The following is a 22,248-nucleotide window of genomic DNA, read 5'->3' as shown; positions in this document are numbered from 1 at the left end:
AGAGGAGCTCTGGAGCTCTGTCAGCGTGACCATCAGGTTCTTGGTCACTTCCGAGACCAAGGCCCTTCTGCTCCAACCTCAGTTTGTTCTGGCGGCCAGCTCTAGGAAGTGTCTTGGTGGTTCCAAACTTCTTCCATTTAAGAATGATGGAGGCCAGTGTGTTTTTGGGGACCTTCAATGCTGCAGACATTTTTTGGTACTGTTCCCCAGATCTGTGCCTCGACACAATCCTGTCTCTGTCTCTCAATCCCTCCGTCATGTGACGGAGGGATTGATCCTTGGGACTGATATTAAACTAGAGGCTGTCATCTGGTGTTTGGGTTAAAGATAAGCTTCCTGTGGACAAATAGATAAGCTTCCTGTGGACAAATAGATAAGCTTCCTGTGGACAAATAGATAAGCTTCCTGTGGACAAATAGATACGCTTCCTGGATTGTATTGAAACCTTTACTTCTTCAAATTACTAAAATATTGCATTATTAGAGTGCTATCTGAAAGCAGCTAATATTACCATTCACTTTGTTACTTTCACTAGTCTCCATATCTGTTTCCTTCAACTAGGAGCCTCCCTTTCTTCCCAATAGGAAAGACCCTCTCAATCACTACTGCTAATGCACATAGATCACACTCAAACTATGTTCTGCTTTTACACTTATTGTAAAGTTAAAAAACAAACAAAACAAACATGATAACGTTCTCCTTATTGGAAGGCATTGTTTGCATTTTAGCCTAACCTAACAATGTTACTTTCTGCTTCGCACTCATTAAATGTCTTATTTTGAGATTGATATGTAATGTACCGAAATTATAAAATACACCAGCCAACTCAGAAGGGGAGATGTAAACTTTGGAGGGAGCTTCCTTTTTAAGGTAACTCTCGAGACTAGAGTTTCTTTCTGGGATCAACAGTTATTATAATGGAATCTGCCTCTCATACTCATCAGTGCCAATGGAAGCACCTTTACCCATGTCAGGCATGTTTCACCAATTTGTTTAATAAATGTTATTTTGCAGAGTTTGGTTCAACGTTGTTAGTCATGCACAACCCCACCACCTGTGAAATGTTCTGCAAACACAGTAAAAACCCTACTGTACATAAATATCTATTTACAAGCGCCACCATCCCTCCTTTTGACACATGGTCTTGACTATGTGGCAAGAAATTGGAAAGTACAACGTGGCACGGACGGTCTGCTCCAGTGGTCCAGCCATACACGCCAGGCGTCCTTCTCTGATGCATCAGCCGTTGCCTGCAAAGCAATGATGTCATTAGTGGAAGCAGGAACTGCTGCCATCTGTAGGAGGGAAAATAGAAGATGAGGCAGCCATTTTGGCTGTGCAGTCAGCCTTAGCGTTCCCCAGAGAAAGGTTATCGTTAGAGGAAGAATGTGCCCGATTTTGATTATAGAAACAGAGGACGGCAGCTGGACAGACTGTAAGAGACGAAACAAGATTACTGTGTGCAATCTGTTTTCTAGACGAGGTCAAAACCCCTCTATTCTTCCACAATGTTAAAAAAATAATGCACTATACCAAATGCATATATACTGTCAGTGTAAATGTTAGCAGAGCTCTTATCTACTGTCAGTGTAAATGTTAACAGAGCTGTCCTTGGCCAAAATACACAAGCACTAGTCACGCCAAATAGTTCTGCTGCCTGTGCAATCGACCAAAGAAATGAAGTCTGGATTGTCTAACGGGGTGTCTCTCGAGTCCAACCTATGGCTACAATCAACTACAGTCATGGTCTTCACCGGCATCTGCTGTAGGGAGAAGAGTTGAAGGGTTAAGAATTGTACATTGTTTCAGAGTAACATATGGGACATTGTCAACAGGATAGTCTTGCAGGTTTTTGCCTGTGTAATAATTGTGTGCACAGCATGAGGCACATGTACGGTCAGAGGAGACATTGCCACAATATCAGAACTTGGCAAAAACAGTCCAGGCCAACTTCACTCGTCTCCATCTTTCTCCCATAAACACAGTCCTGCAGCAGTTGAACTAATTCATTGCCTCTAATCTATCTTTGGAGAGGGCGCGACCCTCAGAGGTAATGTCATGACCCAAATAGTGTGTACACACTGGAGAGAAACCTTATAGCTGTGATCTACACTGAACAAAAATATAAACGCAACATGTGAAGAGTTGGTCCCATGTTTCACGAGCTGAAATAAAAGAACCCAGAAATGTTCCAAACACAAAAAGCTTATTTCTCTAAAATGTTATTCACAAAAAAAAAATGAACTCTCTTAGTTAGCATTTCTTCTTTGCCAAGCCAATTCATCCACCTGACAGAAAACAACTAGTGGTCGGTTCCATATCTCTAAATAGAAGTTCAATAGAAAACACCTAGTGAAGAGTTTCCAGATCTCTAAATAATATGAAATGCACTGGTTTAGAGGACACGTTGCAGGGGATTGGTGTTCCTGATGAATTATCTTATTTCATATACTTTCCCATATGTAAAAATAATATATTGACATTTTATGTTTAATTCAATGTTATTTAAATATATTCCAATGTATAACTTTTCCGTTTGGGTTTATCAATTGATGTATGCTATAAGGTAGAATTTAGTAATATATGTTAGTGTTTTGATTACATTTTTTACCAATGCACGCCTTTTTTCATGTTGAGAAGTACGTAGTAAACCTCTCGTAATGTTAATAAAATCACAGAAAAAGCTCATCTGAACTTCAAAAATCATTTTTTTCACAATTTACATTTGCCTGAGAACATTCTAAATGCACCAAAAATGTATCCTGAAGTGAGATTACGAGGAGCATCCTCAGCCACAACAGCTCTAGCCATAGAGTTTACCATGGATCTATCGATACTCGATTGGTCTGGTCTGTGTGTGATGACGGCATAGCATACATTGGATCCAAGCAAAGAATGAGCAGCTAACCCTAACTAGATCAGTCTTCCAACATAGTGGGAATTTCTACATTCAAACTCCAAAATACAGTTTAAAACTGATCTCAAACAACGTTGTCGAAGGAACATCAAGCGAAAGTCACGAGGTATACTTCTTGTTCAGGTTGGACAGAGACGCGCTGGCCTGTTAGCTAGCTAACGTTAGCTTTTCTACTTTAACTGGTAGGTAGCAAATGTTCTGTAAATCACAGCTGGCCTGGGCAATTGTTTGCTGCCTATATTCGGAATGCACTGTTTCAGTTTCAATTACTCAATATTTTGGACAAAAACGGACGAATGTAACTAAGGCTGGGAATGTCAATACAATCAAACTAGCAATGATCACAAGGCAGTTATAACGTGGCTAATAGGCTAGCGTATCTGTTTATGTGGCAAGTTTAAAGCACGGAGCCTCATATTAGCTAGCTGCTGGGAGGATGTCATGTCATTGGAGGAGTGGTTGAGTGACCGATTTTTAACCCCTCATCGTTTTTCGGTGGCTACAACTAGATCCAGGTGTCATTTGGTTAGCTAGCAAAAAATGTGATTCACTTTGCTAGCTAGCTATGCTGAACTTGAACGACTGCTATCCAGTAAGCATATCTCTAGCGGTTGTAGAAGTCGCTCTGGCTATCTACTCCGATTTCAGAGCAGTCTGGTCTGTGTGCGCCTGATGCAGAATAGTTGATGGATTTACCAACACGCAACACCAGCTGAATATATTGCTTAGGAATTTTCACAAATGCCTTATTCTACATCATTCCCAGACATTCATTTTTTTTTAAATTTCACCTTTATTTAACCAGGTAAGCTAGTTGAGAACAAGTTCTCATTTACAACTGGGACCTCACCAAGATAAAACAAAGCAGTGCGACACAAACAACATAGACTTACACATGGAATAAACAAACGTACAGTCAATAACACAATATAAAAAATTAAGTCTATAAACAGTGTGTGCAAATGGCGTGAGGAGGTAAGCCAATAAATAGGCCATAGTATCGAAGTAATTATAATTTAGCAGATTAACACTGGAGTGTTGGATGAGCAGATGATGATGTGCAAGTAGTGATACTGGTGTGCAAAAGAGCAGAGTAGTAAATACAAATAATATGGGGATGAGGTAGGTAGATTGGGTGGGCTATTTACAGATGGACTATGTATAGCTGCAGCGATCGGTTAGCTGCTCAGATAGCTGATGTTTAAAGTTAGTGAGGGAAGTCTAAGTCTCCAGCTTCAGCGATTTTTGTAATTCATTCCAGTCACTGTCAGCAGAGAACTGGAAGGAAAGGCGGCCAAAGAGGTGCTGGCATTGGGGACGACCAGTGAGATATACCTGCTGGAGCGCGTGCTACGGATGGGTGTTGTTATCGTGACCAGTGAACTGAGATAAGGCGGGGCTTTACCTAGCATAGACTTATAGATGACCTGGAGCCAGTGGGTCTGGCGACGAATGTGTAGCGAGGGCCAGCCGACTAGAGCATACAGGTCGCAGTGGTGGGTGGTATAAAGGGCTTTGGTCACAAAACGGATGGCACTGTGATTGACTGCATCCAGTTTGCTGAGTAGAGTATTGGAAGCTATTTTGTAGTTGACATCGCTGAAGTCGAGGATCGGTAGGATAGTCAGTTTTACTAGGGTAAGTTTGGCGGCGTGAGGGAAGGAGGTTTTGTTGCAAAATAGAAAGCCGATTCTGGATTTGATTTTGGATTGGAGATGTTTGATATGAGTCTGGAAGGAGAGTTTACAGTCTAGTCAGACACCTAGGTATTTGTCGGTGTCCACATATTCTAGGTCAGAACCATCCAGAGTAGTGATGCTGGTTGGGCGGGCGGGCGGGTGCGGGCAGCGAACGGTTGAAAAGCATGCATTTGGTTTTACTAGCATTTAAGAGCAGTTGGAGGCCACGGAAGGAGTGTTGTATGGCATTGAAGCTTGTCTGGAGGTTAGTTAACACAGTGTCCAAGGAAGGGCCAGATGTATACAGAATGGTGTCGTCTGCATAGAGGTGGATCAGGGAATCACCCGCAGCAAGAGCGACATCGTTGATATATACAGAGAAAAGAGTCGGCCCGAAAATTGAACCCTGTGGTACCCCCATAGAGACTGCCAGAGGTCCGGACAACAGGCCCTCCGATTTGACACACTGATCTGTCTGCGAAGTAGTTGGTGAACCAGGCTATGAAAATGATCATATCTAAGTGCTCGCTTGTCAGAATTGTAATTTAAAAAGTGTCATTCTTCCTGGGGGTGTACAGTTGTGGCCAAAAGTTTTGAGAATGACACAAATATTAATTTTCACAAAGTCTGCTGCCTCAGTTTCTGTGATGGCAATTTTCATATACTCCAGAATGTTATGAAGAGTGATCAGATGAATTGCACTTAATTGCAAAGTCCCTCTTTGCCATGCAAATGAACTGAATCCCAAATAAACATTTCCACTGTATTTCAGCCCTGCCATTAAAGGACCAGCTGACATCATGTCAGTGATTCTCTCGTTAACACAGGTGTGTGAGTGTTGATGAGGACAAGGCTGGAGATCACTCTGTCATGCTGATTGAGTTTGAATAACAGACTGGAAGCTTCAAAGGGTGCTTGGAATCATTATTCTTCCTCTGTCTACCATGGTTACCTGCAAGGAAACACGTGCCGTCATCATTGCTTTGCACAAAAAGGGATTCACAGGCAAGGAGATTGCTGCCAGTAAGATTGCATCTAAATCAACCATTTATTGGATCATCAAGAACTTCAAGGAAAGCGGTTCAATTGTTGTAAAGAAGGCTTCAGGGCGCCCAAGAAATTCCAGCAAGCGCCAGGACCATCTCCTAAAGTTGATTCAGCTGCGGGATCGGGGCACCACCATTACAGAGCTTGCTCAGGAATGGCAGCAGGCAGGTGTGAGTGCATCTGCACGCACAGTGAGGCAAATACTTTTGGAGGATGGCCTGGTGTCAAGAAGGGCAGCAAAGAAGCCACTTCTCTCCAGGAAAAACATCAGGGACAGACTGATATTTTGCAAAAGGTACAGGGATTGGACTGCTGAGGACTGGGGTAAAGTCATTTTCTCTGATGAATCCCCTTCCCGATTGTATGGGGCATCCGGAAAAATGCTTGTCCAGAGAAGACGAGGTGAGTGCTACCATCAGTCCTGTGTCATAACAACATTAAAGCATCCTGAGACCATTCATGTGTGGGGTTGCTTCTCAGCTTAGGGAGTGGGCTCACTCACAATTTTTTCTAAGAACTCAGCCATGAATAAAGAATGGTACCAACACATCCTCTGAGAGCAACTTATCCCAACCATCCAGGAACAGTTTGGTGACGAACAATGCCTTTTCCAGCATGATGGAGCACCTTGCCATGAGGCAAAAGTGATAACTAAGTGGCTCGGGGAACAAAACATAGATATTTTGGGTCCATGGCCAGGAAACCCCCCAGACCTTAATCCCATTGAGAATGTGTGGTCAATCCTCAAGAGGCAGGTGGACAAACAAAAACCCACAAATTCTGACAAAGTCCAAGCATTGATTATGCAAGAATGGGCTGCCATCCGTTAGGATGTGGCCCAGAAGTTAATTGACAGCATGCCAGGGTGGATTGCAGAGGTCTTGAAAAAGAAGGGTCAACACTGCAAATATTGACTCTTTGTATCAACTTCATGTAATTGTCAATAAATAAAAGCCTTTGACACTTGTGAAATGCTTGTAATTATACTTCAGTATTCCATAGTAACATCTGACAAAAATATCTAAAGACACTGAGGCAGCAGACTTCGTGAAAATTAATATTTGTGTCATTCTAAAAACTTTTGACCACAACTGTATGTGAACAGATTTTAATAAGATTTAATGTTGATAGAAAGCTGTTACTTGGCTCGAACCCGGGTCTCATCGCGCTCTAGTGGCTCTTTGTGGCCCTCCACTTCGGTTGTCAGCTAAACAGTGTTTCCTCCGACACATTGGTGTGGCTGGCGTGTTTAGGAGAGCTGTTTGGCGGGTCATGTTTCGGAGGATTCATGACTCGATCGTAATTGGATATAAACGAAATTGGGGAGAAAAAGGTTTTTTAAAAAAAAGGGAAAAAAAGAAGAAAATTAATACTTTTGCCAAAATGTATTCTCTGAACATTATCTCAAGTTCCCCCATTAGTCTGCGATGCGCTGCACTACAAGTCACAGCAAGCACTGCCACCCTGCTGCACATCAAATGGCAGTGCATTGCCCCACACACGAGTGCACTGCATCATATCAATACTAATGGCACGGACCAAATCTTCTACCTGACATAAAGTTTAAATGTCCACGTTTCGGTTCCAACAAGTTATTGTTGTAGCCTACAGAAAAGGTAATGTTAGTTATCAAAAATTCACACGCGGGTATAAATTACTACTAATCGGTTACCCGAGCGAGTATAAATGAGTCAACAGTTGAGTCATGTGCTTTAAGAAATTACAGCCTGATCCGCTGTCACGAGAATTTTCAATCCTAATGATAGTAACTAACAATTATTTAAGCGCTGACTAATCCCCGAGGTTTGCAAGACCCTGAGTTTAATAATAATTAGGCAAAGACTCAGCTTATGCAAAAGGCCTGTAAAGTTTATTCACTAGAACGTTCTGAAGTCCACAATAGAAAGACATGCCATTTTATAACTCACTTCCTACTTACGCACATACCTCCACACAAACAGTAGATAGCCTACGCACATACCTCCACACAAACAGTAGATAGCCTACGCACATACATACACACGAACAGTAGGTGGAATGTATCCTTCCCCTGGTTCTCACCACTGTTTATCACTAGCAAACTGGCAGTTCCATTCCCCTGAGATTAGAGGAACCTTGACAGGACTCTCTGTCCTGCCGTAAGTTTCTCAGAGTTCTAGCCAGGTCAGGTCATACACAGTTTAATTGTTCTCGGTATCTTCTTAGTCACACACACATTTCTAGTTGTCTCGACCAAACCTTATCAGACTGAAGTTTATCATTCTAATTCATTATACATGTTACAGAATCGAATGATTACTAATAGTTAAGTTTGTCTAATTATATCTGTTACATAATGTAGTAATTACGTTTCAGGGTGGAATTGTTTAGTCATTACCTTTTTAAGCATAGAAATTCCCTTATCATCCGCTCCCATCGATGAATTCAACTTCAATTGCTTTCATGTGTCTGTTTTACTGCGCGCAACAGAGCGAAACTGTACAGACACATGCCTAAGGTGACCACATTTGAAAATACCCACATGCAGGACAACATGATGATTTTGCAGGCGAATCGTGGAACGGTGTAGCCGACATGAATAAAACCATTTGGCAGCATTTCCATATGCATTTCCATATGCATTTACATATGCATTTACATATGCATTTACATGTACATTTACATATGCATTTAGATCTTATTGAATTACTGTCTCTGTGAGCAAATTAGAACACATGGTGTTAAACTACACATCCTTCCTGTATTAACTTCAAGTACTAAAGGTAATGATATGGACAAAGGAATCTAGCCTGAGAGCATATTTCTGTCCTGCCCTTTTGGTGCAGGACATGAAATGTCCATGGCATTTTCATTGCAAAAGTCCTGATCTTCTCAAACTATGTTTCCCGGGTTGTGTCCAGTCCAGGGGGGATGCTTTCACATCTCTGGGAGGAAGGACATCAACGTTGCACAGCAGCTGAAACCTGGTTCCATCTGAGTGAAAACTACTTGGCCACAACAACACTAGGCTCCAGACAATTAAAGGAGGAAAGCAGACTAAAATAGACAAATAGACCTTGCATACCAGAAATAACATTAATTAACCCATTATTTTTATTTATTTAACCTTTATTTAACTAGGCAGGTCAGTTAAGAAAAAATTCTTATTTACAATGACGGCCTACCAAAAGGCAAAAGACCTCCTGCGAGGACGGGGGCTCGGATTTAAAATAAATAACATATATATATATATATATATATATATATATATATATATATATATATATATATATATATATATATAGGACAAAACACATCACGTCAAGAGAGACAACACAACACTACATAAAGAGAGACCTAAAGACAACAACATAGCAAGGCAGCAACACATGACAACACAACATGGTAGCAAAACAACATAGCAGCACAAAACATGTTACAAACATTATTGGGCCCAGACAACAGCACAAAGGGCAAGAAGGTAGAGACAACAATACATCACGCAAAGCAGCCAGAAGTGTCAGTAAGAGTCTCCATGATTGAGTCTTTAAATGAAGACATTGAGATAAAACTGTCCAGTTTGAGTGTTTGTTGCAGCTCGTTCCAGTTGCTAGGTGCAGCGAACTGAAAAGAAGAGCGACCCAGGGGTGTGTGTGCTTTGGGGACCTTTAACAGAATGTGACTGGCATAACGGGTGTTGTATGTGGAGGATGAGGGCTGCAGTAGATATCTCAGATAGGGGGGGGGGGGGTCAGGCCTAAGAGGGCAGGACAAAAGTGATGTGTTTCTTGTTCACCCTTGATCATCTCCTGGAGAGCACGTTTATGTTGAAAGACAAATTCCAGAAAAAGGGGTTTAAAACATTCATTAATCTTATAGATTGTTATTTCCTGTTGACCTCTACAGCTGTACTAAAACGCCCTGTACACACTTAACCTGCTTCCAGTCCAACAATGGCAATGCAGACACAAGATTACTAGCTAGATTTAGCAAATATTTAGCTTCATAATTACCAGCTGCCTAGATGTAAGTGGTATTCATATAGCTAGTTGAACATGCAAGGGAAAACGACCTTGACATCTATTGTCCAATAGCTAGCTAGCTATTTATTGATAATTTCATTCTGGCTCGCTAGCTAACCAACTTAGCATGTGTCCCTAATCACTTAAAATGGGGTTTGATTAGCATTCGCACCACAGTGGCTATTGTCAGTAGCTAGCTAGTTGAACATGACAAACATGAGAAAGAGGATCGTCATGCAGGGCTTAGCACATCAGCTATCAACCTTAACAGCAGAATGCGGCTGGGCAGCTCAGCTAGCTATCTGGCTACAACTTTACCTGAATGCAACTGTTTATCTAACTAGCTATATAGCGAACAATAGCTAGCAATGAAAACAACTTTTTGATACAGTTGAGACAATAACGTATGTAGCCATCTTAGCATTTTAACTGTAGACTCTTACCGGTGTATGGATAATGATGATTCACGGCAGACTGAAACACTTCCAAAATAATCCTTCCCCCTCGGCTTCAACCAGTCCAGACTGCTTTAGCCACAAAAGACAGAGCTGCGTCGATACCAGCAGCTGTATTCAGGACAACACTGGTATTGAAAGCTGTAGCTACACGCTGCATGTTGTCCATGATGACAATATGAGTAAATCCAATCGACCTTTCAAATATCCACAGTAACAGAGAGCAGGAGGTGCCATTTGACAGAGAAGCTTTCCACCCTATTAAGCTCCATCAACAGCTCGATTTAACAAGTCTGGTTGTGCTCTAGACTTCCCTTCTCTCAGCGTGACCAGGGCAGCGGCAGTCTGAACACAAAGTAACCCTTTTAGGCCCCACGTCTTCCAACCACCCCAACACCACCCCAACACTAGCCCAACACCACCCCAACACTAGCCCAACACCACCCCAACACCACCCCAACACCACCCCAACACTACCCCAACACCACCCCAACACCACCCCAACACCACCCCAACACCACCCCAACACCAGCCCACACTAGCCCACCACTAGTGCCAACACTAGTGCCAACACTAGTCCCAACACTAGTCCCAACACTAGCCCACACTACCCCAACACTAGCCCACACTAGTGCCAACACTACCCCAACACTAGCCCGAAGATCCTCAAGTAGGGACCCCATGCCCGCCGTAATTGAAATGGTTCCCTTCATATATGATGTCATCTTAGTTCCTAGGTATTAATCAAACTAAGGCAAAACACAATAGATGTAAACCACCATGTCATCTTGACATGCATAACCTTTTCATGTCATTTTGTGACTATACCAACATGAATATTTAATTTAAACATGCCTGAATATTCCTAAACTAATTTAACACTCAAAGTAAAAATAAGCAAAATCGTAGGGTGAAATGACAGATGCAATCGTTAATGTGTTCTAATCTTTAATTTTCATTACAGGTCATCTAACTGAACTATATCTGTCTTGACATTGACTTCATTGCTGTTGTTGCCACGTGAGCAGGACAACATGAGTGGAGAGAGGGAAACGTTGATGGATGAAATGGAACAGAGTTTATACACTTTAACCAACGACAATTTACGCTGCCTGTGTGAACGCAGTGGAATCGGTGGCAAGGATGGCTCTGATGTTCAAGGAAACAATCACCATCACTCATTGTGCCGTAAAATCCTGGAGGAACTTTGGGAAAATGCAGATTCAATGGAATCGGAGGAGCAGGGAATGTCTTGGTTACTCCAACTGAAAGAGGACATCAGGAAGATACAGGAGGAGGGTATCGGTGCACCTTTGAGTCCCAGCCAATCCATTGATGACGATGCTGTAGACTGTGATGAAGACGAGAACCAGAAGGACATGGATTGGTTACCTAGCAAAAGGCTGAAGGGGGAACCCATAAGTCCCAGCCAATCCTTTGATGACGAGGATGCTGTAGACTGCAACGAAGAATGTGTGGAAGACAGAGATTTGTTGCCTAGCAAAGGGCTGGAGGCAGAACCAGCACCAGAGAGACACACACCAGAGCAGAGAGAGAAGAGAATGAGTGGGTCCCCCTCTCTGTCCTCTCCTGGTAATGCCTTACTGCAGGGTCTGAAGAGAGTGAGTGAGTCCTCTCCTGGTAATGCCTTACTGCTGGGTCTGAAGAGGGTGTCTGTGCGGCTGGTCGACTGCAGGAAAACACCAGGGTTGAGAGGAACTGCTGGAGGAGGAGACGACGAGGAGGTGGAAGGAGACGAGGAGGAGGAAGGAGACGAGGAGGAGGAAGGAGACGTGATTCATCAAAGTAAGTGCAGCAGGATACCTTTTGTTTGGGTTCTAAGTACCATTGTGAAGTTTAGTTGTCTAATTTACAGTGCAGTTTGATATCAACGTTTTGTAAGTTACATCAATACATTTTTTCATTGTAGATTCGTTAAACATAGAGCACAGTGACATGCAGTGCACCCCTCTGCCCTCTCACATCACTCCATTACCTCTCTCTGCCTCTGCCCCATCTCTCTGTCTATCCTCCCTCTCTCACATCACTCCGTTACCTCTCTCTGCCTCTGCCCCATCTCTCTGTCTATCCTCCCTCTCTCACATCACTCCATTACCTCTCTCTGCCTCTGCCCCATCTCTCTGTCTATCCTCCCTCTCTCACATCACTCCATTACCTCTCTCTGCCTCTGCCCCATCTCTCTGTCTATCCTCCCTCTCTCACATCACTTCATTACCTCTCTCTCTCTGCCTCTGCCCCATCTCTCTGTCTATCCTCTATCTCTCACATCATTCCATTACCTAGCCTTAACAGGAAGTCAGTGTAGAGGCTATCACTGGAGTAATATGATAGTTATTGTTTTGGTTCTAGTCAAGATTCTAGCAGCCGTGGTGTTGCAGAATTCTATAGTAAGAGAGACTGCAGATTCTAAAAAAAAAAACAATTTAGTATAAGATTTGCAAAAATGAAGCAATCAACCATCACTAAGAGTAGTTATGTGTTGAAAGCTCCACGAACAAAGTTATCTATCTCCTCTTAAAGTAAGTACATCCTTTTATCTTTGTGACAGTTAGCAGATGTGCAGAATCAGGCCCTGGGAACAGAGTTGTAAAAAGTAATTGAGCTTGTCTATGTAGATCAAGATAGCTGATATCGCCACCATTCTCTGTTCCTCCCTGCACTTCCCACATAGCTAAATTCCTGCCGATCGTAAAAATCTCTAAGTAAAACAGCATAGTATGTCTAATTAAACAGTATAGTACATAATGAATATTACATTTCCACCACAGTGGTTAGCAGCAGTAACTGAAGTGCATGTAGTGCTTATCTGGGTAGCAATGTTACAAAGATGGGGTCTAGGGTAACGCTGATGTCCTACCGTTTTATTTGAGACGACTGTACAACCATTAATATTAATTGTCAGATCAAACAGCAGATCTCTCTGTTTCTTGGGACCTAGAACTAGCATCTTCATTTTTTCACAGTTTAAAAGTAAAACATTTGACCCCATCCGCTTCCAGGGTAAACAATTTTGGTGCTTCAACATGTTTCATCAAAATTTACAGCAATGTGTTGTCCGCATAGCAGTGAAAGTTGCCATTGTGTTTCCGAATGACATCACCAAGAAATAGACTAAATAATGGTCCTAAAACAGAACCTTGAGGAACACCCCGAAACTTACAATTGATTTGTCAGAGGACAAACCATCCACAGAGACAAAATTATATCTTTCTGACAACCAAGCAAGAACTTGTCCATGTTAGACCAATTAGGGTTTCCAATCTCTCCAAAATAATGTGGTGATCGATGGTGTCAAAAGTGGCAGTAAGGTCTAGGAGCACGAGGACAGATGCAGAGCCTTGTACAGGCTTCCTTCTTTTCACTCTGTTTTCTCCTATCACAGCCATTAGTCTTCAATTCCCGAGCAGTTTCCTTCCTCTCCGGCAACCGCGTTAGGAAAGACGCCTTTATATTTGTAGTGACTGGGTGTATTGATACACCGTCCAAAGTGTGTTTAATAACTTCACCAGGTTCCAAGGGTTATTCAAGGTCTGTTTTATAAAAAAAATATTATACTCCTGAACTTATTTAGGTTTGCCATAACAAATGGGTTGACTGAAGATTTTTCACCTTTTCATTTTTTATTAATTTGCAAAAATCTCTAAAAAGATCATTCCACCTTGATATTATGGGGAAATGTGTGTAAATTCAGGCTGTAACACAACCAACGTGGAAAAAAATCAAGGGGTGTGAATACTTGGAAGGGACTGTAACACCTCAGTATTTTGTCACTTTCTTCTGTTGGACAAACTGTATTCACTGTTTGTCTCTTTCACACAGGAGAGAGACGTGGCAACCATGGATCTTCTGGGGAGCCTCAACAACAACCTCATGCTGACAACACAGACTGGAGTCTCCCCACATCAAAACACCTCAATAAACAACCGCAGAGACATACAGGGAAGAAACCACACCACTGCTGCTCTGAGTGTGGGAAGACTTTCGGCTGTCTAGCAACACTCAAAATGCACAGAAGAATCCATACGAGAGAGAAACCTTACCGCTGCTCACAGTGTGGGGATACTTTCAGTCAAAAAATGACTCTTAAGATTCACCAGCAGATGCACACAGGGAAGAAACCTCACCACTGCTCTGACTGCGGAAAGAGTTTCAGTGTTTTATCAAGCTTGAAAATCCATCAAAGCACCCACACCGAAAATAAACTATTCCAATGCTCCAAGTGTGGGAAAGGTTTTGCAAACAACCACTATCGAAAAATACATGAGAAGACGGTACATGAGCCTCCCGCAGAAAGGTCTTACCACTGCTCTGACTGCGGGAAGAGCTACAGTTTTTTATCAACCTTCAAAAACCATCAAAGAAAACACACAGGAGAGAAACCATTTCAATGCTCCAAGTGCAAGAAAAGTTTTGCTCAGAAATCCACTCTGAAAGCACACGAGCAAACACACATTCCTGCCGCAGAAAGGCCTTACCAATGCTCCTACTGCGAGAAGAAGTTTTGTATTTCGGCATCCTTTAATTTCCATATGAGAATGCATACTGAAGAGAAACCATTCCAATGTTCCGTCTGCGGAATGCGGTTCATTCACGCCAGTTTACTGAAAGCACACAAACACAAACACAAGCCCTCTGACGAAAGGCCCTTCCACTGCTCTAAATGTGGAGCGTGTTTTACTACAAAAGGTAATCTTAAATTTCACCAGCTGACCCATGACCGGGGAGAGAGAACTTATCGCTGCTCTGAGTGTGGGCATTGTTTCTCTCATCCAATTTATCTGAAGAAACACCAGAAAAGGCACAGTAAAGAGAAGTCCATTGTCTGCGACCTGTGCGGGAAGACCTTCAACCATCCAAGCAACTTCAGAACGCACATGAAGATACACCAAGGAGTGAAACCATACCACTGCACCGACTGTGGCAGGAGCTTCATATTCCGCCAAGGTTTAACAACACACCAGCGTGTGCACACCGGTGAGCTGCCATACGTCTGTGATCAATGTGGAAAGAGATTTTCTCAGTATAATTCTTTGGTGATTCACCAGCGAACCCACACTGGGGAGAAACCTTACCCATGCTTTGTCTGTGGGAAGAGCTTCAGTCGGTCACAAAACCTGGCTGCACACAAGAGAACTCATACTGGAGAGAAGCCTCACGCCTGTGATCAGTGCGGGAAGAGGTTTTCCCGAACCGACGCACTGGCTGTACACAAGCGCACTCACACTGGAGAGAAGCCTTACAGCTGTGATATATGCAGGGAGAGGTTCACCTATTTAGTAGCCATGTTGAAACATAAGAAAGGACATTGACATCCTGCAGGTGATGTACTCTGTGCTGAATGTCCTCAAGACGATTCTAGCTCTGTCTATGGAGAATAACTTTGTTTAACCTACAGAAGACATCAATTTGTTGTTTTGCTTACAATCTAACCCCCAGAGAGAGAGAGACACAAACACTCACACACGCAGACAAACCCAGAGGGCGGCAGGTAGCCTAGCGGTTAAGTGCGTTTGGCCGGTAACAGAAAGATCGCTGGTTTGAATCCCCGAGCCGGCAAAGGTTAGGAAAAAAATCTGCTGTTCTGCCCTTGAGCTAGCCAGTTAGTACCCAACAACAACTGCTCCCTGGGCACATATGACGTGGATTAAGGCAGCCGCCGCACCTCTGTGATTCAGAGGGTTTAGATGCGGAAGGTTGAAGGCATTTAGTTGTGCAACTGGCTAGTTATTCCTCATTTCCTTTCCACACAGATCAATATCAAAGTCAAAGAGATCTCTTGTAGCCAAAATAATGGTCATTTTTATAAGATGTTAATTAACTCAGAAAACCGCACCTGCTTTCTATACACCTACTTGCCAAATGTAGTGTTTCCTTCTCTTTTGGCAGTTCCCTGTATATATCAGAGAACACGCACACATATGTATGCATTGCACCACACATGCATGTACACGCAACCACACACACGAACATGCATGTCTGCACATACACACATACATGAAGACACAATTAAAGAATGAAATCACATGGCAAAAGACAGCTCATAATTACTGATAACCATTCTGTGATGAACTAGCTTTTATTTGTATTTTACATTGTTTAAACATACTTAGTATTACATTGTTAATTAACATTGTGTACATTGTGACTGAAATCTTTTCAAATACTTTATCTGGGCTTGATTGAGTTTGACTGGCGTGAACTCCGGACTGACATTGTGTATATGTATACATTTCAGCAGGCTTACATTAAATAAGACAAGGACTGTAAGTGATTTATGGATGTGTAAGTCCCTAGTGGGCCACCTTCACCCCCAAATCATTACAAAAATTCACGTGTTTTTTTTTATGGTGTCTATGGCAACCTTATGTCTTCTCTCTTGTGTGCGCTGGCGTACTTTCAGATGGGTTGATTGAGCACAGCATTTCCCCACAGACAGAGCAGAGGTAAGGCTTAACATTTAAGTCATTTAGCAGATGCTCTTATCCAAAGTGACTTAGTAATGAGCGCAGACATTTTTCACCATATTTCATACTGGTCCCCGGTGGAAATCGAGAGACTCTTCTCTGCCTAGTCAGCTTCATGATGTTGTTGAGGCTCCCCAGAGGATCCACAATAGTCACGTCTCCTGTATGAACGGGAACATCAGACAGACAGTAAATACAGGTCATATCTGCATACAGTCGACATCAATGAAACATTTGTACAGATTTTTTTTCTTTTTCACTTGTACTGCTGTGGAAAAGACACTAGTAACAATTTATATGAGCCATCAGATGATAACACACAATTACAATCAACAAAGTTGTAGTTTAAAAACAAGTTAGTTCACCCTAATAACAAAATGACATACTGGTTTCCTTACACTGTAAGCAGTTTATGGACAAGATAACACTAAAACACACACAACAATCAACACAGATCGTTAATAGAATACACATCAATAATGGGAAAGGACTTTGGTGTCAGTCTAGAGAGGGAGGGAGGGAGGGGTGTCAGTCTAGAGAGGGAGGGAGGGAGGGAGGGGTGTCAGTCTAGAGAGGGAGGGAGGGGTGTCAGTCTAGAGAGGGAGGGAGGAAGGGAGGGGTGTCAGTCTAGAGAGGGAGGGAGGGAGGGGTGTCAGTCTAGAGAGGGAGGGAGGGATGGAGGGGTGTCAGTCTAGAGAGGGAGGGAGGGAGGGAGGGGTGTCAGTCTAGAGAGGGAGGGAGGGATGGAGGGGTGTCAGTCTAGAGAGGGAGTCGAGGGAGGGAGGGGTGTCAGTCTAGAGAGGGAGGGATGTCAGTCTAGGGATTGAGGGAGGGGTGTCAGTCTAGAGAGAGAGGGAGAGACAGAGCGAGGGGTGTCAGTCTAGAGAGAGAGGGAGGAGTGTCAGTCTAGAGAGAGAGGGAGAGTGGGAAGGGTGTCAGTCTAGAGAGCGGGAGGGGTGTCAGTCTAGAGAGAGAGGGAGGAAGGGAGGGGTGTCAGTCTAGAGAGAGAGGGAGGAGTGTCAGTCTAGAGAGAGAGGGAGAGACAGAGCGAGGGGTGTCAGTCTAGGGAGAGAGGGAGGGAGTGAGGGAGGGGTGTCACCAACCTTGGTACATAGCCTACCTGAACCTGAAATTGGTACATAGCCTACCTGAACCTGAAATTGGTACATAGCCTACCTGAACCTGAAATTGGTACATAGCCTACCTGAACCACAACTTTCAAGGGAGTGGGCGCTGGGAGTGTGCGCTCCGTGTCACGCAACTTGGGTCAAGATCTGTTTCTTGCCTTGCTCTTAGGAACAGGACACCATTGAATGGAGTGATTTTTATGGGGTAGCGTTATGTGTGGAGATGGAGCAATTGAAGTTGAAGATTCCTGGTGTTTGTGACGCTTGCCGTTTGGTGCGTCACAGACCCGGCGGTGAGTGTGGTGAAACAGGAGTCACTGTCAGAACTGTCAGTTCTTCTGAGTTTTGAGTCAGTCTCTACCAGACAAAGTCATGTTAGGATACATCCGTTATCCTGTTAGTGCTTGTGTGACAAATCCACTGCTCTGTTTCCGGGTTAACGTTTATGGTCATGTTGCAGCAGTGTGTAGGAGGGAGATTGCAAGATGTGGCAAGTGTGCAGGAAGGCATGGGACAGATGATTGTGTAGTTTCGGTGGATAAAGTGGTGTGTGTCAACTGTAGGGGTACCAAAGTTGCCGGTGATCGGAAGTGTCAGGTGTGAGAGAGGCAGGTTGAAGTGGCTGGAGTCCGATTTGTCCAGAAATTGTCATATGCTGAGGCGGTGAAGAAAGTAGAGGAGGATGGGTCAAGGTGGAGGGATCCTGAGAGGATCGGAGTGAGTAGTAGATTTGTGCCAGCAGATAGGCCAACAAGTGATTTTTGCTTCAGTAAGGTTAGTCAAATCAAATTGTATTGGTCACATACACATATTTAACAGATGTTATTGGTCACATACACATATTTAACAGATGTTATTGGTCACATACACATATTTAACAGATGTTATTGGTCACATACACATATTTAACAGATGTTATTGGTCACATACACATATTTAGCAGATGTTATTGGTCACATACACATATTTAGCAGATGTTATTGGTCACATACACATATTTAGCAGATGTTATTGGTCACATACACATATTTAGCAGATGTTATTGGTCACATACACATATTTAGCAGATGTTATTGGTCACATACACATATTTAGCAGATGTTATTGCGGGTGTAGTGAAATGCTTGTATTCCTAGCTTCACCAGTGCAGTAGTATCTAACAATACACAAAATCTAAAAGTAAAAGAATGGAATTAAGAAATATATAAATATTAGGATGAGCAATGTCGGAGTGGCATTAACTAAGATACAGTAGAATAGAATACAGTATATACATATGAAATGAGTAATGCATAGACTAAGATACAGTAGAATAGGATAGAATACAGTGTATATATATATATATATATATATATATATATATATATATATATACAGTGCCTTGCGAAAGCATTCGGCCCCCTTGAACTTTGCGACCTTTTGCCACATTTCAGGCTTCAAACATAAAAATATAAAACTGTATTTTTTTGTGAAGAATCAACAACAAGTGGGACACAATCATTAAGTGGAACGACATTTATTGGATATTTCAAACTTTTTTAACAAATCAAAAACTGAAAAATTGACGTGCAAAATTATTCAGCCCCTTTACTTTCAGTGCAGCAAACTCTCTCCAGAAGTTCAGTGAGGATCTCTGAATGATCCAATGTTGACCTAAATGACTAATGATAAATACAATCCAACTATGTGTAATCAAGTCTCTGTATAAATGCACCTGCACTGTGATAGTCTCAGAGGTCCGTTAAAAGCGCAGAGAGCATCATGAAGAACAAGGAACACACCAGGCAGGTCCGAGATACTGTTGTGAAGAAGTTTAAAGCCGGATTTGGATACAAAAAGATTTCCCAAGCTTTAAACATCCCAAGGAGCACTGTGCAAGCGATAATATTGAAATGGAAGGAGTATCAGACCACTGCAAATCTACCAAGACCTGGCCGTCCCTCTAAACTTTCAGCTCATACAAGGAGAAGAATGATCAGAGATGCAGCCAAGAGGCCCATGATCACTCTGGATGAACTGCAGAGATCTACAGCTAAGGTGGGAGACTCTGTCCATAGGACAACAATCAGTCGTATATTGCACAAATCTGGCCTTCATGGAAGAGTGGCAAGAAGAAAGCCATTTCTTAAAGATATCCATAAAAAGTGTTGTTTAAAGTTTGCCACAAGCCACCTGGGAGACACACCAAACATTTGGAAGAAGGTGCTCTGGTCAGATGAAACCAAAATTAACTTTTTGGCAACAATGCAAAACGTTATGTTTGGCGTAAAAGCAACACAGCTGAACACACCATCCCCACTGTCAAACATGGTGGTGGCAGCATCATGGTTTGGGCCTGCTTTTCTTCAGCAGGGACAGGGAAGATGGTTAAAATTGATGGGAAGATGGATGGAGCCAAATACAGGACCATTCTGGAAGAAAACCTGATGGAGTCTGCAAAAGACCTGAGACTGGGACGGAGATTTGTCTTCCAACAAGACAATGATCCAAAACATAAAGCAAAATCTACAATGGAATGGTTCAAAAATAAACATATCCAGGTGTTAGAATGGCCAAGTCAAAGTCCAGACCTGAATCCAATCGAGAATCTGTGGAAAGAACTGAAAACTGCTGTTCACAAATGCTCTCCATCCAACCTCACTGAGCTCGAGCTGTTTTGCAAGGAGGAATGGGAAAAAATGTCAGTCTCTCGATGTGCAAAACTGATAGAGACATACCCCAAGCGACTTACAGCTGTAATCGCAGCAAAAGGTGGCGCTACAAAGTATTAACTTAAGGGGGCTGAATAATTTTGCACGCCCAATTTTTCAGTTTTTGATTTGTTAAAAAAGTTTGAAATATCCAATAAATGTTGTTCCACTTCATGATTGTGTCCCACTTGTTGTTGATTCTTCACAAAAAAATACAGTTTTATATCTTTATGTTTGAAGCCTGAAATGTGGCAAAAGGTCGCAAAGTTCAAGGGGGCCGAATACTTTCGCAAGGCACTGTATATAATATATATATATATGAGATGCGTAAAGCATAGACTAAAATACAGTTGAATATAATACACTAATACACTACATATGAGATGAGTAATGCAGTATGTAAATATTATTAAAGTGACCAGTGATTCCATGTCTATGTATATAAAGCAGCAGCCCCTAAGGTGCAGGGCTGAGTAACCGGGTGGCAGCCGACTAGTGACGGCTATTTAACAGTCTGATGGTCTTGAGATAGAAGCTGTTTTTCAGTCTCTCGGACCCAGCTCTGATGCACCTATACTGACCTCACCTTCTGGATTGTAAGCGGGGTGAACAGGCCGTGGCTCGGGTAGTTGATGTCCTTGATGATCTTTTTGGCCTTCCTGTGGCATCCGGTACTGTAGGTGTCCTGGAGGGCAGGCAGGGTGCCCCCAGTGATGCGTTGGACAGACAGCACCACCCTCTGGAGAGCCCTGCAGTTGCTGGCAGTGCAGTTGCCGTACCAGGCTGTGATACAGCCTGACATGCTCTCAATTGTGCATCTGTAAAGGTTTGTGAGGGTCTTAGGGGCCAAGACACATTTCTTCAGCCTCCTGAGGTTGAAGAGACGCTGTTGTGCCACCTTCACCACACTGTCTGTGTGGGTGGACCATTTCAGATTTTCAGTGATGTGTCCGCCGAGGAACTTGAAGCTTTTCACTTTCTCCACTGCGGTCCCGTCGATGTGGATAGGGGTGTATTCCCTCTGCTGTTTCCTGAAGTCCACGATCAGCTCCTTCATTTTGTTGAGGTAGAGGTTATTTTCCTGGCACCACTCCACCAGGGCCATCACCTCCTCCCCGTAGGCTGTCTCGTCATTGTTGGTAATCAGGCCTACTACTGTTCTGACGTCTGCAAACTTGGTTGAGTTGGAGGCCTGCGTTGCCACGCAGTCATGGGTGAACAGGGAGTACAGGAGGGGCTGAGCATGCACCCTTGTGGGGCCCCTGTGTTGAGCATCAGTGAAGTGGAGGTGTTGTTTCCTATCTTTACCACCTGGGGGCGACCCGTCAGGAAGTCCAGGACCTAGTTGCACAGGGCGGGGTTCAGACCCAGGGCCTCACGCTTAATGATGAGCTTGGAGAGTACTATGGTGTTGAAGGCTGAGCTGTAGTCAATAAACAGTGCATTCTTACATAGATATTCCTCTTGTCCAGATGGGATAGGGCAGTGTGCAGTGCGATGGCAATTGCATCGTCTGTTGATCTATTGGGGCGGTATGCAAATTGAAGAGGGTCTACGATGTCAGGTAAGGTAGAGGTGATATGATCCTTAACTTGCTTCTCAAAGTACTTCATGATGGCAGAAGTGAGTGCTGCTGGGCGATAGTCATTTAGTTCAGTTACCTTTGCTTTCTTGGGTACAGGAACAATGGTGGACATCTTGAAGCAGTAGGGACAGCAGACTGGGATAGGGAGATATTGAATAAGTAAACACTAGCGTTCATAGTAATGGTTATCAGCTGTATCACAGAAATGGAATGTAAAACACAGAAAATAGATGTTGTGGTGGCAGCTGCAGAGAAATATTTG

General features: G+C 43.0%; 1 protein-coding gene across 3 annotated transcripts; it reads left to right on the top strand.

Moving 5' to 3' along the window:
* The first annotated feature begins 2,816 nt into the window (after positions 1-2,816).
* On the top strand, positions 2,817-17,092 carry LOC110485369 (oocyte zinc finger protein XlCOF6). Of its 3 annotated transcripts, XM_036973019.1 has the most exons (4): positions 2,817-3,023; positions 11,064-11,710; positions 11,759-11,905; positions 13,940-17,092. In XM_036973019.1, exons 2-4 carry the CDS (start codon positions 11,134-11,136, stop codon positions 15,427-15,429), a joined length of 2,214 nt encoding a protein of 737 aa, XP_036828914.1. In that variant the 5' UTR covers positions 2,817-3,023; positions 11,064-11,133; the 3' UTR covers positions 15,430-17,092. The 3 variants fall into 3 exon arrangements, with proteins under 3 accessions (XP_036828914.1, XP_036828912.1, XP_036828913.1); XM_036973017.1 differs by having other exon boundaries at positions 11,064-11,905; XM_036973018.1 differs by having other exon boundaries at positions 2,817-3,099; positions 11,064-11,905.
* The last annotated feature ends 5,156 nt before the right edge of the window (positions 17,093-22,248 follow it).

This window comes from Oncorhynchus mykiss, unplaced genomic scaffold (genome assembly GCF_013265735.2).
Source record: "Oncorhynchus mykiss isolate Arlee unplaced genomic scaffold, USDA_OmykA_1.1 un_scaffold_216, whole genome shotgun sequence".
Lineage (NCBI taxonomy): Eukaryota > Metazoa > Chordata > Actinopteri > Salmoniformes > Salmonidae > Oncorhynchus > Oncorhynchus mykiss.
The sequence above is the reverse complement of the archived record's forward strand: the minus strand, read 5'-3'. Positions and strand labels throughout refer to the sequence as shown.